The 16,655-nt window shown below is 39.4% G+C and overlaps 1 protein-coding gene across 4 annotated transcripts in view; it reads left to right on the top strand.

Moving 5' to 3' along the window:
• The window catches only part of LOC136316702 (vascular endothelial growth factor receptor kdr-like), a 277,304-nt gene that overhangs the window by 250,754 nt on the left and 9,895 nt on the right, over positions 1–16,655 (top strand). For all 4 annotated transcript variants that reach the window (XM_066248756.1, XM_066248754.1, XM_066248755.1 and 1 more), the window contains exon 29: positions 8,906–9,006. In XM_066248756.1, the coding sequence (XP_066104853.1) occupies positions 8,906–9,006 (101 nt within the window). The remainder of the gene's footprint in view (positions 1–8,905; positions 9,007–16,655) is intronic.

Genomic DNA, 16,655 nt, shown 5'->3' with positions numbered 1-16,655 from the left:
AGTCAAGGCACGTATGAGAAGCAATCAATGAACAAAGGAGTGCTGCGACTGTGAGTTGATGCTTCTCATCTCTCTCCTTTCCTGTCTCTGTCTCTGTATCTCTCTGGCTAAAAAAAAAAAAAAAAAAAAAAAATACAATGTTGCCCTGGCCGGTTGGCTCAGCGGTAGAGCGTCGGCCTAGCGTGCGGAGGACCTGGGTTCGATTCCCGGCCAGGGCACATAGGAGAAGTGCCCATTTGCTTCTCCACCCCTCCGCCGCGCCTTCCTCTCTGTCTCTCTCTTCCCCTCCCGCAGCCAAGGCTCCATTGGAGCAAAGATGGCCCGGGCGCTGGGGATGGCTCTGTGGCCTCTGCCCCAGGCGCTAGAGTGGCTCTGGTCGCAACATGGTGACGCCCAGGATGGGCAGAGCATCGCCCCCTGGTGGGCAGAGCGTTGCCCCATGGTGGGCGTGCCGGGTGGATCCCGGTCGGGCGCATGCGGGAGTCTGTCTGACTGTCTCTCCCTGTTTCCAGCTTCAGAAAAAAAAAAAAAATGCACAAAAAAAAATACAATGTTTATGTCTTCTAGGCAGTTGATTCTTTTTTCTGCATGGTTTAATTGGCTTTTTAAGCTCTCTTTTAAATTCCTTAGTGCAGTAATTATATATATATATATATATATTTTTTTTTTGTATTTTTCTGAAGCTGGAAACGGGGAGAGACAATCAGACAAACTCCCGCATGCGCCCGACCGTGATCCACCCGGCACGCCCACCAGGGGCAATGCTCTGCCCACCAGGGGGCGATGCTCTGCCCCTCCGGGGCGTCGCTCTGCCACGACCAGAGCCACTCTAGCGCCTGGGGCAGAGGCCAAGGAGCCATCCCCAGCGCCCGGGCCATCTTTGCTCCAATGGAGCCTTGGCTGAGGGAGGGGAAGAGAGAGACAGAGAGGAAGGAGGGGGGGTGGAGAAGCAAATGGGCGCTTCTCCTATGTGCCCTGGTGGGGAATCGAACCCGGGTCCCTCGCACGCCAGGCTGACGCTCTACCGCTGAGCCAACTGGCCAGGGCAGTAATTATATTTTTAACTCTAGAATTTCTGATTGGTTCTTTTGGTGGTTTCTATTTCTCTATTGAACCCAGTTTTTTTCATTCTATCTTTTTTTAAATTTCTTTGTAGTTGTCTGGGTGTTCTTATAGCTTACTAAAATTCTTTAAGATGCTTATTCTGAATTTTTTGTCTGACATATTATATATCTTGTTTCTTTAGGTCAGTTAGTGGATGTTTATTAGTTTTTATTTTATTTTTAATTTTTGGTGGTGTCATGTTTACCTGTGTTTTCATACTCCTCGATTACATACATTGCTCTATGCCCATAGTAATCAGGCTCCTCTTTCATATTTTACAGTTTTCCTTTGGGAGAGTCTTTCATCAGTCAGCTCCTTTGGGGTTTTGAACATATCCGTTGATAGCATCCTTTTCTGTTGAGGCTTGCTATTAAGGTGTATTTAAGGCAAAACTACTGTCTAAACTACGAGGTCAGAGATGGGGTGATGCTGGCTGTGAAAGTTGGATAAGACTTCTGGCTTGGTTCCTAGTCAAGTGATGCAGTATCCTGAGCTCTAAGATTGCCTTGGTTCTCTGTTCAGGTATCCTATGGGGTTAGACTTGATGCTATATCTAAGAATAGATAAGGCTATGAATTATCTTTCCAGCCAGGATGAGGCATAAGAATAAGCCCTCAAGGCCTACACTACTCAATTTTGGGAACTCAAATCAGACAAGAATGTACACTGAATTTCATGGTCAGATGGGGATATTAGTGTTGCTCTGCAGATGGGAAAAGCCACAAGTTGTGTTCTTTATTCAGGTGCCACTGTAAGGAAGATTACTGGATGAGCTACATAGATTCACATGTACTTTGGTTAGGTTCCTAGGTCAGGCAGAATTAAGGCTGTATTCAGAATTGAGTGGGTCTACAAATTAGTTGTCTTACCATGACAGAGTGGGAAAACCAATTCCAAGTCTGGAAAGTCCTTTATTTGTTAAGACGACTCAAGCTAACCTACACCTAGAGTTCTCTGTTCAAACAGGGTTATTGTCTTTGCTCTGAAAAGAATCAGTATTGCCTACCATACTTTGATCATTTCTGGGCTACAAAGATTTAAAGATGTTCTGGCCCTAGCTGGTTACCCCATTTGGTTAGAAAATTATCCCAACATTGCAAGGTTCCAAATTCAATTCCCAGTCAAGGCACATACAAAAATCAATCATGCATGGATGGGTGGAACAACAGATCATTGTTTCTCTCTGTCTCTCTTTCTCTCTCTATCTCCAGTCAATAAAAAAATTTTTTAAATATGTTCTGTTAACACTTCTGATTTTGGGGGTCAGAAGCTACACTCAGCAGTGAATGGAACTAGGAATTAGCTCCCCTGCTTGGTTGGTGTACGTAAACCAGTTCTAATCCCAGCATTGCTATTTTCTTGTGGACTTGACTCAAGGTCATGTTTACCCTAAGTTCTCTGGCTAACTGTTGTCACCAGCTTTGCTCTGCAAATGATCAATTCTGCCTGTCTCACTCTACATTTAAGCATTGCTTAGCTATGCTGCTTCCAGGTGCTCTGACCAGATTTCTGGTCAGATAAACTTGGGTGCCACACCCAGCAGTGGGCATTACTATAATTAAGCTTACCCATATTTGTAGGGCATACCAAGTTCCAGCGACAGTAAGGCTCTTCATTTGATTACCTAGGGTAGGCGAATTGGTGCTCCTCTGAGTTCCTGGATTAGACTTCACCACCATTTTGGCTCTTCAGATGAAAAAAGCCACAAGTTCAGACTACTACTTGGGCTCTGTAAGTAGAAACTCAGTTGGCTAAGATTTGAGTACCCTCCTCTTCTTTGTTACAATTAAGATTCCAGTGGTCAAACCCTGTCGATTATCCCTTCATCCCTGGGAGGCAGGGCCAGAGCTGAAACTACCAAGAAGCAACCCACAGTGCTGGGGTACCTGAATGATCATCCCAGGCTCAATTTTTCCACTGGAGAAATTGTAGGCTCAAGGACATGTCTCAATGTGGTTCTGTGCTGGTCTGGGGTGGGGGAGCCATTCAGTCAGCATATAGCTATTATTCTTACCCTGCTAAAGTAGTCTGTTTGGGTCTTTGTGGTGCAAGGAGGTATTTTAACTTTACTCATGTATTCCATGATTTTTTCAGTGATGTTTGTCCATGAACAGTTGTTAGATTTTCTTTTTGTGATAGGAAACAAAGTTAAGAATGACCTTTGTCACCATCTTGGTGAAATAACTCAAAGTTTACACTTTAAGTGGATAAATTGCATGGTATGCCATTTTTATCTCAGTAAACTTGTATAAAATAATTCTATAACCTTTCAAAGGCTAAAACAATTATATGAGTGGAGCAAAGGAAGAGGTATTATTAGAAAATATATTGAAACTAAAGAAGGTGGAATAAAGGAACCATGGGTTTTCATATGTTAGATGAGTGGGACTATTTGAGAATGGTTATGCAGGATTATCCTTTATTGATTTTGAATAGAAAATATATGGGGATAGGCAAAAGTTGGTATAACAGGCAACTAAAAATTTAAAAATATGCATACACAAACATAAATTTAACTTTGGTGATATTCCGCTGTGTGGATGTGGAGGGGGGGAGGGTTGAGTGGGCTTAAAAACTAGAAAGTAAATAGATGAAAATATAACAATGTGTCAGAGTATAGGTGGTTGAGGGCAAAAAGGAAAGTATTGTAGAAGAGTTAACTGGATAAAAACAGGGACATAAAAAACAGGAAGGAAATTAGAGGAAGTGGCAGGGTTGGTAAGTTACACTGTAATATGGATGTACTATTACACTGTCTTCAATTATCCGAGCACCTATAAGACCTTTCATGGTCTCTTTTATTCCTTCATCAACCCCACCCTATAACACACCTATTACTTTCCTTTGATATTAGTCATTGATTTCTGATTAATTCAGTTACCATTAGAGGGTAAGAATGTTAGGTTATTCCTCCCTCAAGATCTTTTAGTTATAAAGAGGACATTAAATCTAATTCCATTAACTACTTATCACACCCATAGTCTCTTCTACCTCCTCTCACCTCCCTTTCCTTATGGTAATCACCATATTGTTGCCTATGAGTTTTCTGTTTGTTTGTTTGACCCCTTCACCATTTTTATCCAGCCCTGGAGCCCACCTCCCCTCTGACAGCTGTCAGTCTATTATCTATCTATGAGTCTGTCTCTATTTTATTTGTTAGTTTATTTTGTTCGTTGGATTCAACATATGAGAAAATTCATATGGTATTTGTCTTTCTCTGATGGTCTTATTTCACTTAGCATAATGCTCTCCAGACCCAAACACTCTGTTGCAACAGGTTAGCTTTCCTTATGGTTGAGTAGTATTCCATTGTGTAGATTTGACTTGGGGTGGTGAATACACATACAATATACAGTTGCTGTATTATGAAATTACACACTTGAAACTTACGTAATTTTATTAACCAATGTCATTCTAATAAGTTCAAATAAAAAAGAGAACATTAAGAAAATTATAGATCCTGGCCAGTTTGCTAAGTGGATAGAGTGTCAGCTCAGTGTACGAACATCCTAGGTTCAATCCCCGGTCAGGGAATATATGAGAAGCAACCATCTGCTTCTCTTCTCCTTTCTCTTCCCCTTCTCTCTCTATTTCTTTCTGAAAGCCAGTGGCTCAATTGGTTGGAGCATTGGCCCTGGGTGCTAAGGATGGCTCATTTAGTCCATTTGTCACAGCATTAGCCTCAAGCACTGAGGACAGCTTGTTTGATTTAAGCATCAGCCCCAGAAAAGGGTTGCTGGGGAGATCCTAGTAAGGGTGCATGCAGGAGTCTGTCTATCTCCCCTCGTCTCGTGTGTGTGTGTGTGTATTACTTTAATAGAAAGATATTTATGATGGAATATAAGCATCAGATAAAAAGTTTGATTTTTATGTTCTGAGTAGAAGGGAACACTTTCATTATACCACATATGCAACTGCCTACTTCTTTATAAGCATAAACAGAAAGGATAAAAGACTAAATGATGTCTAGGTTCTCCATTCCAAATATATTGCTGTTCTTAAGAATTTTTTAGGTTGCCAAGAGAGCAATTGAATATTTTTGCTGGAAAATTCTTTAAATCTCTTTTACTCTCCAAGATTCTTTTTTTTTTTTTTTGAAGCCTAGTTCATTTATGTAGAGAAGTTGAGTAGTGCACTGTATTTTATCAAGTATACTTTTAAGTTTGGAATAATCCAGTCTGCATTTATTAAATGTATGAAACTCGAAGGAACTCTGTAAGCACTTTTGATATATAGTTCTCTACCACTTCTTAACTTTATAGTTGGATAAAGTGTGGCACTTCACTGAGCTCTGTTAGTCCATTAACAGGTACTTATTGAGTACATTTTGTGTGTCAAGTTTAGTGCTAAGTACCTCCATTTCTTCACATGTAACAAGAGAAAAATAACCCTTACAGGGTTTTTGTTAAGGTATACACAAAAATCTGCCAAAGTTCTTAATATAGAGATATTCGATAAATAATTGTGTTTAAAAAACTAAAAGCTATTCAATACATTAAAGAAAAAAAAGTGAGAATAAGTTTTAAGGGTCTCAGAGAAAGATTTTCTTTTCTGAAGTGAGAAGTGGGGAGGCAGAGAGAGACTCTCACATGCAAGCAATGTGGGATCCACCCAGCAAGCCCACTAGGGGGTGATGCTCTGCCCATCTGGGGCATTGCTCCATTGCAACTGAAGCCATTCTAGTACCTGAGGTGGAGACCATGGAGCCATCCTCAGCACCTAGGTCAACTTTACTGCAATGGAGCCCTGGCTGTGGGAGGGGAAGAGAGAGACAGAGAGAAAGGAGAGGGGGGAAGAGTGGAGAAGCAGATGGGTACTTCTCCTGTGTGCACTGACCAGGAATCCAACCCAGGTCTTCTACACTCTGGGCCAATGCTCTACCACTGAGCCAACCAGCCAGGACCTTCTGAGAAAGATTTTTATTATGTTGGAATTTAAACCGTACTCAAGGTTCATGTTAAACCTGCTTGAAAACAATAGCAATGACACCAACAGTTGTTGATCTGTGCTCAGCACTTTACAAGTTACCAGGTACTTCTCCATCCTCTACGATATGTTTACAACTACTCTAGGTGGGAGGAAAGACAGAGAGTACTATCTATATTTTATAGATGAGGAAACTGGGTCTTAGAGAGGAGAAGTGGCTTTTCTAAGATCTCTTAGCTAAAATCATGGCAGAAAGAAGGCTTTGATCGGTGCTGAGCTGGATATGGCTTGTACCAGCTCTTAAGATTCAATTGTGTGCATCTTCTCCTAACTTCCACACCGGTGACTTCAAATCATACATGGTGAGAATATTTATATCACAGAAATTAGTGATCTTTCTAAATTAAGCCTTTTTTTTTTTGGAGGGGGGTTGCTAGTTGCTAAACTTTAACCAGCATACCACTGGCTCTCTTTGTTGCCTTTAGCAAACAGCTGATGTTAGCAGTCTTAATCCTAAGCTGGTACTTTAACTCTGATTTGAGTAGAGGATGATTTTATCATGATGAAAAATTTATATCAAACCCTTACATAATTTTATCTTCACCTAATACAAGTATACTCTCAGGTCCAAAAAAGTTTATAAACTTTCTCAAGTCGTAAATTAACATGACAAAACCAAAAACAACCACATTGCCTCTCTGAGGCCCCATATTGGCTATTCACTGACAGAAGAATGATTAAGTGGGAGATAAACTAAGCTAGTATAATAAAACATCCTTAAAATATAGAGATTTTCTAAAGATAGGAGTTTCTCTCTTTCCCACATAATAAATAGTCTAGGGCAGTGGTCCCCAACCCCCAGGCCACAGGCCAGTACTGGTCCGTTGGCCATTTGGTACCGGTCCACAGAGGAAGAATAAATAACTTACATTATTTCTGTTTTATTTATATTTAAGTCTGAACGATGTTTTATTTTTAAAAAATGACCAGATTCTCTCTGTTACATCTGTCTAAGACTCACTCTTGATGCTTGTCTCGTAAGTTCAACAATTATATTTAAAAATACCACAGTTTTTACACCGGTCGCATAATTTTATTTTGTGCATTTATCCATCCCACCCTAAAGGCCGGTCCATGAAAATATTTTCTGACATTAAACCAGTCCGAGGCCCAAAAAAGGTTGGGGACTACTGGTCTAGGGGATAGGAGGCCAGTCCCTAGTGGGAAATGAGTCAGCTCTAGGAAGTAATATAAAGACTTAGGTTTCTTTTTATTGTTACTCTACCATCCCTTAGGGCTTAGGGCCATGATGGCAAACCTATGACATGCGTGTCAGCACGGACACACGTAGCCATTTTCGATGACATGCAGCTGCATGTGGCCCCATACCAGAGAAGTATGGGGCCACATGCCAAAAAGGACGTTTCATCCTTGGCTCCTGCATGGCCAGGTGCAGTAGCCAAGGATAAAACATTTGCTGTAGTGTAGACACTCTGTGCTGGAGGTCTGTAGGCCAAAACAATGGAACTCCAGCACAGAGCGTCTAGTTCTGAGACTTCCGGTTAGGCCGTTAGGGGATCTTTGACCTCACTTCCAGCCAGGGGAGCAGGGAGCAGCAGAATGCTGCAGGGACACATCTCTGGGGGCCCTGTGATCACCATTATCAGCAACCATATAACCACAGCAACCATCATCCTATCTACTGTTCTGGGGTGTCATGGATTTCTAATTGACCATCGTTACTGAGATAAGTGAGGGAGAGACTGGTAGAGGCAAGGGCCTGTGCTATGAGTGCTGTTTCCCGCCATTAGAAATAGCGGCAGCCATCTTAACTTACATAAGATGCAACTTGCAGAATTTCAAGACAGCATCTGGGCTCAGGTGTTTGTCAACTTGAGGTCAAAGCTTGAGAATCTGGAAAGGTGCCGCTTGGAGAATCAAGAGGAGTGCCACTACGAACAGGAAATTTGGAGTGCCTGGAACCGATTACCAGACACTTTTAGCACCTTAAAAATATAGCGATGGCTTTGCTCACAGTTTTTCCCTCTACATACTTTTGTGAGACCTTATTCTCAGCATTAAATAATATTAAAACCAACAAAAGAAACAGATTGACAGATGAAGTTAGTAGTGCTTGCTTGGGCTTGAAGTGTACAAAATACCAACCTTCAATTGAAGATTTAGCCAATGAAATTCAGCAACAAAAAGGTCACTAATAGGCAGGTTAGTTAAAGAATTCCGCCTCCCCCTCACTTATCTTAGTTCACAGCATGCCACACAAGTTAAATAATATCAAGACCAACAAAAGAAACCGACTGACAGATAAACAAAGAAGTCACTAAGCAAGTAAGTTAAATAATTAGTTTTTGGTTTATTAAATACAGTTATATATTACAATTATACATTTTTGTTATTTAAACTATAAATATCACAAAATTATGGGGGTTTTCTCGAAGTGACACACCACCCAAGTTATGCTCAGTTTTTTGGTGAATTTTGACACACCAAGCTCAAAAGATTGCGCATCGCTGGCCTAGGGGCTTGTCTTTATTCACATGGTTAAGGCATGCTCATCTGCATACAGGCTAAAAGAAAGGGAAAGAATGTAAGTCAAGGATCACTAATTTTCTTTTAAGAAATGACCTTAAAGTTACACACACCACTTCTACCCCTATCTAAATGTTCACAATATAGCCAAAGGGCCATACTTAGCTTCAAGAGAAGCTAGGAAATGGTTTTTTAGCTGTGTGTTAGGTACTCAGCTTACTAAAAGGAAGAATAGACTGTATCCTGGGAGCCTTCATCAACCCCTCAGATACCTGATTCCAGGGGTCAGAGAGTACATTAATAATACTTTTATCCTTTTTCTATTTAGGACTTTGAAGGAGATTATGCAACTGCACTCAATTGGGATGACATCAGGACCCAGCAGAACCTGGAAATTCACTCCTGGCCACATGGTGTCATGGCCTTAGAGTGAGTACCATACTCAGGGATATGGAATGAGGGAAAAGATGCACAATATGATCCCAATTCACAGATCAAAATTGGGACCAGAAAAAGATATGGTACCGAAGGTATGCTTTCTTTCTCTCAGAGACACTTGGGATATAAATCCACTTTTGCACCTTAGTGATGACAGATATCTTCCCAGATACTTCCCAGAATCCACAGACCTTTTGGCAATTATATTCAAAGTCCTTTTTCAAGTTATTCTAATAGCATTTGAAACTGCTAAAATAGATCAACCAAGGTTAAAATTTGTGATTAATGGGTAGTGAGAAGAGGAGGATTCAAGACTTTATATCAATAATTTATTTATATATTAAACTCCTACTGTGTGCCAGAAACTGAGGATGCAAAAATAAATAAGGCACAGTCCCTGGTTTTGAGGAGAGATTGTAATAATCTGTTTACATTCTATTTCTTTCTAGTGCTCTGTCAGTGCTTGTCATTGTTTTCCCAGATGGTCAGTGGCTCTGTTCCCACACCTAGAATGTTAGTTCTCTGAAGGAAAGGATTATACAGTACTGTGTATTTACCTGGCTTCAACTTATAGTGCCTCTAGCATAAAGGGTGTTCAGTCAGAGGTTAGCTCCCAGCACTGTTTCAGGCACATTAAACACATTCATGCATTCAACTTATTGACTCATTTATTTCAGCAAATATTTATTGCATGTATATGTTGTGCAGGATATTATTGTGGTTATTGGAACACATCTGGAAAAGAGGAAGCAGGAAAGGGTATTGCATAAGATGAAATCTTTGAGCTATATAAGGACAAGTTTATTTAAGCTTTGTGAATTCAGGATTTTACCCTGAGTGAGATGAGCAGCCATTGGAGATGACATGGTATGATTTGTATTTTAAAAGGATCTCTTGGCTATATTATGAAGAATAGACTGTAAAGAAGTAGGAAGACCAGTTAGAAGATTATTGCTCTAGTCAAAGTGAGAAATGATGATGGCTTGGAATGGAGGTGAGAAATAGACATTTATTTAACAATGAAAGTTGTTGACCTTGGCAAAGTTATTAGATATCTCTTGGCTTTGGTTTCCTTATCTGTAAAGTAGTATTAATAATTCATATCTACATTGTTGAAAAGAAAGTAACAATGATGGTAAATCAGCCAAAGGTGTTACAAAGGACTACAGCTTCATTTTCATCCTTTGTTTTCTCTTTTTGTTCCCCCACACCCCACCTCCAAGATAACAGGAAGAATTGATAAATGTGCAAAAAAACATGATTTATGTTTCATCAGTTTCCCATATCCTTGGTCTTTTTTTCTCTCTCTACCTTCTTCATGTTTACATATACATCTATGAAATTACTCTGCAGGCCCAAGCCCTTTTATCAGCACCAAATTACTTGAAGTGGATTTTTTTTTACAGAGACAGAGAAAGAGTCAGAGAGAGGGATAGATAGGGACAGACAGACAGGAACGAAGAGAGATGAGAAGCATCAATCATTAGTTTTTCATTGCGACACCTTAGTTGTTCATCAATTGCTTTTTCATATGTGCCATGACTGTGGGGCAACAGCAGACCAAGTAACCCTTTGCTCAAGCCAGGGACCTTGGGTCCAAGCTGGTGAGCTTTGCTCAAACCAGATGAGCTCGCGCTCAAGCCTGCAACCTCGGGGTCTTGAACCTGGGTCCTCCACATCCCAGTCCGACGCTCTATCCACTGTGCCACTGCCTGGTCAGACTGAAGTGGATTTTTTTAAGAGCAAATAATAAATCTTTCATCACTTTCTAACAAAGCTCTTTCCAAACATAATCACTGACTTAGTTTAGGCTGCGGTGATTAAATATCGTAAATTTGGTGGTTCATCAAAAACAAAAAATTTTTCTCTAACAGTTATGGAAACTGGACATCTAAGATCATGATACCAGGATGATCAGGTTTTGGTAAGGGTTCTATTCCATTTTGCAGATGGCTGACATCTACTGTATTTACCCATGTATAAGACTCACCTTTTCCAGAAAAATTTAGGGTCTAAAAGCAGGTGCATCTTGTACAGTGGTTACAGATTTTTTTACTTGCATTTCCCACTTTTTTGCACTTGTTTTTGTGCTCATTGTTGATGGCAGTGATTCCTCATAAGACACAGATGAGGACAAGCTAATAGATGGCAGTTTAGACAGTGATGAGTTGTATGAATTTTATGATGAATAAAATTTGAATTCAATAACTTTATGTAATACATTTTTTTTCAAATTTCGGGCCCCAAAATTAAGGTCTATCCTATACACAGGAGCATATTATACATGGAGAAATATGGTACTTGTATCCTCACATGGCAGGACAAAATATGAGCTAGCTCACTGACCTCCTTGTGTAAGGGTTTAACCCTCAATAACTCAATCACCTCAGAAAAGCCTCACCACAAAATACCATCACAGTTTGATTAAATTTTAACATATAAATTTATGGGGACACAGACATTCAGCACATAACACTCACCTACTGAAGTCCAAGGTCATTACCAAACAAATGACAGAAAGAATTCATTCAAGAGACAAAGTAGAACATGTAAAGCAAGAATTTATTGGCCGTACAGGAAGGGAGTCAGAGAAAAGGGGGCCTTGAAGACAGGTTCACAGAGTTAGCTTGGAATGAGCTGCTGCTGCTCATTCCTCCCCTGGTTGCAAGAAGAAACAGAGAGGCAAGGGAACTGTGCCTGAGAGAAAAAGAGGAGAAGGAAAAAAAGGAGGAAAAATGCATGGATGTGCTCTCAGAGGGAGAGCACTCTTGGTCCTCCATTCTAAGGTCTTCTTTTTTTATTATTTAGAAAATTAAATGTAATGGGATGACATTGATCACTAAGAGTACATACGTTTCAGGGAAACATCTCCACAGCATTTGAACTGCTGATTGTTTTGTGTGCCCATCACCCAAAGTCAAATAAATTTCTGTCACCTTATATTTGTTCCTTTTTACTCCCCTCCCCCCCAACCCCTCCCCCTGGTAACCACTTCACTTTTATCTGTGTCCATGAGTTTTATATCCCACCTATGTGTGAAATCATGTAGTTCTTAGCTTTTTCTGATTGACTTAGTATAATGTTCTCAATATCCAATATGTCATCATTTCTTAGGACTGAGTCATATTCCATTGTATATACATACCATTTATTTATCCAATCCTCTATCAAAGGACACTTTGGCTATTTCCATGTCTTAGCCACTGTGAATAATGCTGTGATGAATACGAGGGTGCACCATGTCTTTATGCACCAATGTTTTTGAGTTTGGGGGATAGATACTCAGTAGAGAGAATGCTGGGTTATGCGGTAATTCTATTCTTAATTTTTTGAGGAACCACCATAATTTCTTCCATAATGGTTGAGTTCCTTCACTGTGTTATAGTTGTTCAAATTATTGAAATTTCAAGGGAAGATATCAGGGGTATCTCTCAAGTGGCCATTACAATGACCTCATTGATCCAGTAGTTCCCATTTTAATTTTTTGAGGAACCAGCATGCTTTCGTCCATAATGTTTGTACTAGTTTACATTCCCACTAGCAGGGAATAACGGTTATTTTTTCTCCACGGCCTCTCCAACACTTGTTATTACCTGTTTTGTTAATAATAGCCAATCTAGCAGGTGTGAGGTGATATCTCATTGTAGTTTTGATTTGCATTTCCCTCACTGGGGAACAAAATTTTTGTTGCATCTACAAAAACACTTGTTCTTACCTAATTCGTGTATGCTGATCTCAAATCTGACATTAGTTTTTCTCTGTAAGCTACATCTTTTTTAAAAAAAGATTTTATTTATTCATTTGAGAGAAGAGACAGAGAGAGAGAGAGGGGAGACAAAAGGGGGAAGATCAGAAAGCATCAACTCCCATATGTGCCTTGACCAGGTAAGCCCAAGGTTTTGAACTGGCGACCTCAGCTTTCCAGGTCGACATTTTATCCACTGTGCCACCACAGGTCAGGCACTTTTTTTAAAAGATTATATTTATTCATTTGAGAGGAGAGAGAGAGAGAGAGAGAGAGAGAGAGAGAAGCTACAGCTTTCTTGCAATTCAAGATTTTAGGTTTTCATCTTATTGTAAAATTTTCAACATTTAGTTTAACATTATGAAGTAGAATGTCTTCTTGGACATCATCTTTGTGAAAATATACTAATTTATATAATGCCGTAAATACACTAATACACTAAAAGATATAATTGCATCAGAATTTGTCTACAATTTTGAAACAGAACATATTAAAACACTTATTTTAATCATAAAATTTGCACAAAACTTATTTAAATTCTATTCAGGCAAAAACTTGCATTTGTAAAAAAAAATTTGCATTTGTAGCTCTTGCATTTGTGTACTTGTTGAGGACAATCTCGTTTGATGCTCCAGCAGTAGTCTGCTCATCACCAACAGCTCCAAGATTTTCAGGAAACTTATCAAGGTGACTTTTCAGGAAGTGAATCTTAACGCTCATGTTACATCCAATGTCGCGGAAAGCCAACAGCATCCTTTGAACCAGAAGTTCATAGTTTTCTGCTTTTTTGTTGCCAAGGAAGTTCTTTGTAACTGCCACAAAAGACTTTCATGCTGCTTTCTCCTCCTTATTCATCTTCCTGGCAAATTCTTCATCAAGTATGAGGGTTCAAATTGGAGGTCCATTGAATACACCTGCTTTTATCTTCTCAAAAGACAAGGCAGGAAAATCAGAAATAATATGTTAAAAGCATTCACTTTCTCTATTCAAAGCCTGAACAAACTGCTTCATTAAGCCAAGTTTGATGTGAAGTGGGGGAAAAATGATCCTGTCTCAATTAACTAAAGATTCATTCACAATATTTTGCATGCCTACTTCCAGAGCTTTGCGTTTCGATCACTCTTTCTGTGTACAGTGTTTCTCCTGAGCTCAGCTGACCCACAAACACAGAAAGCAAGGATACTTCATGAAACCTCTCTGTTGTCCTCGCAGGAAAGTTACTATTTTAAGATCCACACAAATGATCCAATTATGCTCCTCATACTTCAGAAAGTTGAGGACAATTTTTATGTCATTATAATCGTCTTGCAGATGAGTTGAATAACTAATTGGAACTGCTGAAAATAAGCAATATATGCACATGTCACAAATGATGAAATATTGTGCCTTTGACGTTGAAGTGTGTAACAGCCACATATATAACAGAAGGTGTCAGGACTATTCCTACATTTACGCCTACTCAAAGAAGCCATCATTCAATCTTAAAACAAAATATGAGGGTGTTTTCATGAGATAATAATTTTTTACATTTAAAAACAACTACAATTATGTAAAAGTGATGTTTTTAAAACATTAATTGCCTTGTGGTTATGTTCAATCCAAGAGTCATTACCCTTTTACTCCAATTTAAAAACCAATGCATGCCATTAACTGTAACAAAAAGAAATTAAAATTGCATAAAAATTAGAGCATGCACCAAAAAACGGATTTCAGATTTGGAATCAGCAATGCAGAAATACAGTGTGTCCATAAAGTCATGGTGCACTTTTGACCAGTCACGGGAAAGCATCAAAAGACGATAGAAATGTGAAATCTGCACCAAATAAAAGGAAAACTCTCCCAGTTTCTGTAGGATGATGTGGCAGCATGTGCACATGCACAGATGATGATGTAACACCGTGTATACAACAGAGCAACCCATGGCCATCCCAGTCGAGATATGGACGGTACAGAGGAAAGTTCAGTGTGTTCTGTGGCTCGCTAAATTAGAATCCGTGTCCAAAGTGCAACATGAATATCGGCGCGTTTATAACAAAGTGCCAACATATAGAAATAACATTTCTTGGTGGGATAAGCAATTGAAGGAAACCGGCAGTTTGGTGGAGAAACCTCGTTCTGGTAGGCCATCTGTCAGTGATGAGTCTGTAGAGGCTATACAGGATAGCTACCTAAGGAGCCCTAAAAAATCTGTGCAATGAGCCCGCATCAAACTGCACTGAATAGGTATGAAACTGGGAGAGTTTTCCTTTTATTTGGTGAGATTTCACATTTCTATCGTCGTTTGTTGCTTTCCTGTGATGGGTCAAAAGTGAACCATGACTTTATGGACACACTGTATATAGAAAAAGTTCTATTGGCTCAGTGGTAGAGCATCGGCCTGGCGTGCAGAAGTCCCGGGTTCAATTCCCGGCCAGGGCACACAGGAGAGGTGCCCATTTGCTTCTCCACCCCTCCCCCTCTCCTTCCTCTCTGTCTCTTCCCCTCCCGCAGCCGAGGCTCCATTGGAGCAAAGATGGCCCGGGCGCTGGGGATGGCTCCTTGGCCTCTGCCCCAGGCGCTAGAGTGGCTCTGGTTGCAACAGAGCGACCCCCGGAGGGGCAGAGCATCGCCCCCTGGTGGGCAGAGCATCGCCCCCTAGTGGGCATGCCGGGTGGATCCTGGTCGGGCGCATGCGAGAATCTGTCTGACTGTCTCTCCCCGTTTCAAGCTTCAGAAAAATACAAAAAAAAGAAAAGAAAAGAAAAAGTTCTAAAACTTCGTGCAACAGAAAATGAAAAAAAATTGTTCCTCAGTGAATTAGTAGCATTGAGCATCTTTTCATATGTCTATTGGCCACCTGTATGTCCTTTTTAGAAAAGGATCTATTCAGATTTTAGGCCATCTTTTAATTGGATTTTCTGTTTGTTTGTTTTGGTGTTTAGTTTTATCATTTCTTTAAAATTTTGGTTATAAATCCCTTTTCAGATGTATTGGTGAATATATTCTCCCATTTAGAGAATTGTCTTTTATTTTGCTTATGGTTTTCTTGGTCTGGAAAATATTTTTAGTATGATGTAGTCCCATTTATGTTTTCTCTAATTTCCTTTGCCCAAGGGGGAGATACATTTGGAAAAATATTATAATGAGAAATATATGAGATTTTACTACTTATGATTTCTTCTAAAATTTTTATACTTTCAAGAATTTAAGTCATAAATCTATTTTGTGTTTATTTTTTTGCTTGGTAAAAGAAAATGGCCTAGTTTTACCATGTACCTGCCAAATTTTCTCAACACGATTTTATTAAAGAAACTGTCTTTATTCCATTGTATACTCTTGCCTCCTTTGTCAAATATTAATTGACCATAAAGGTGTGGGTTTGTTTCTGGGTTCTCTGTTCTATTCCATTGATCTATATGTCTGTTCTTATGCTGGTACCAGGGTGTTTTCATTACAACGGCCTTGTAGTAAAGCTTGATATCACGAAGTGCAATACCTCCCACTTTGGACTTCATTTTCAAGATTGCTGAGCTACTAGTGTTGTTTTTTGGTTCCATATAAAAGTATGGAATACTTTTTCTAGATCTAGAAAGTATATCATTGGTATTTTAATAAAAATTGCTTTCAATCTATATATTGCTTTGGGTAGTATAGACATTTTAATGGTGTTACTTCTTCCCATCCATGAACACAGTGTATATATACTTAGTCTTGTTTTTTTCTTCTTCAATTTCCTTTTTCATTGTCATAATTTTCTGAATATGAGTAACTTACCTCCTTGGTTAAATTTATTCTTATGTACTTTATTTTGTTGTTTTTATTGTTGTTAATAAAGTAGTAAATGGGATTGCTTCCTTAATTTCTCATTCTGACAGTTCATTATTAGTGTATAAAAACACCACTGATTTCTGAATAT

The sequence above is a fragment of the Saccopteryx bilineata genome, chromosome X (genome assembly GCF_036850765.1).
Source record: "Saccopteryx bilineata isolate mSacBil1 chromosome X, mSacBil1_pri_phased_curated, whole genome shotgun sequence".
Lineage (NCBI taxonomy): Eukaryota > Metazoa > Chordata > Mammalia > Chiroptera > Emballonuridae > Saccopteryx > Saccopteryx bilineata.
The sequence above is the reverse complement of the archived record's forward strand: the minus strand, read 5'-3'. Positions and strand labels throughout refer to the sequence as shown.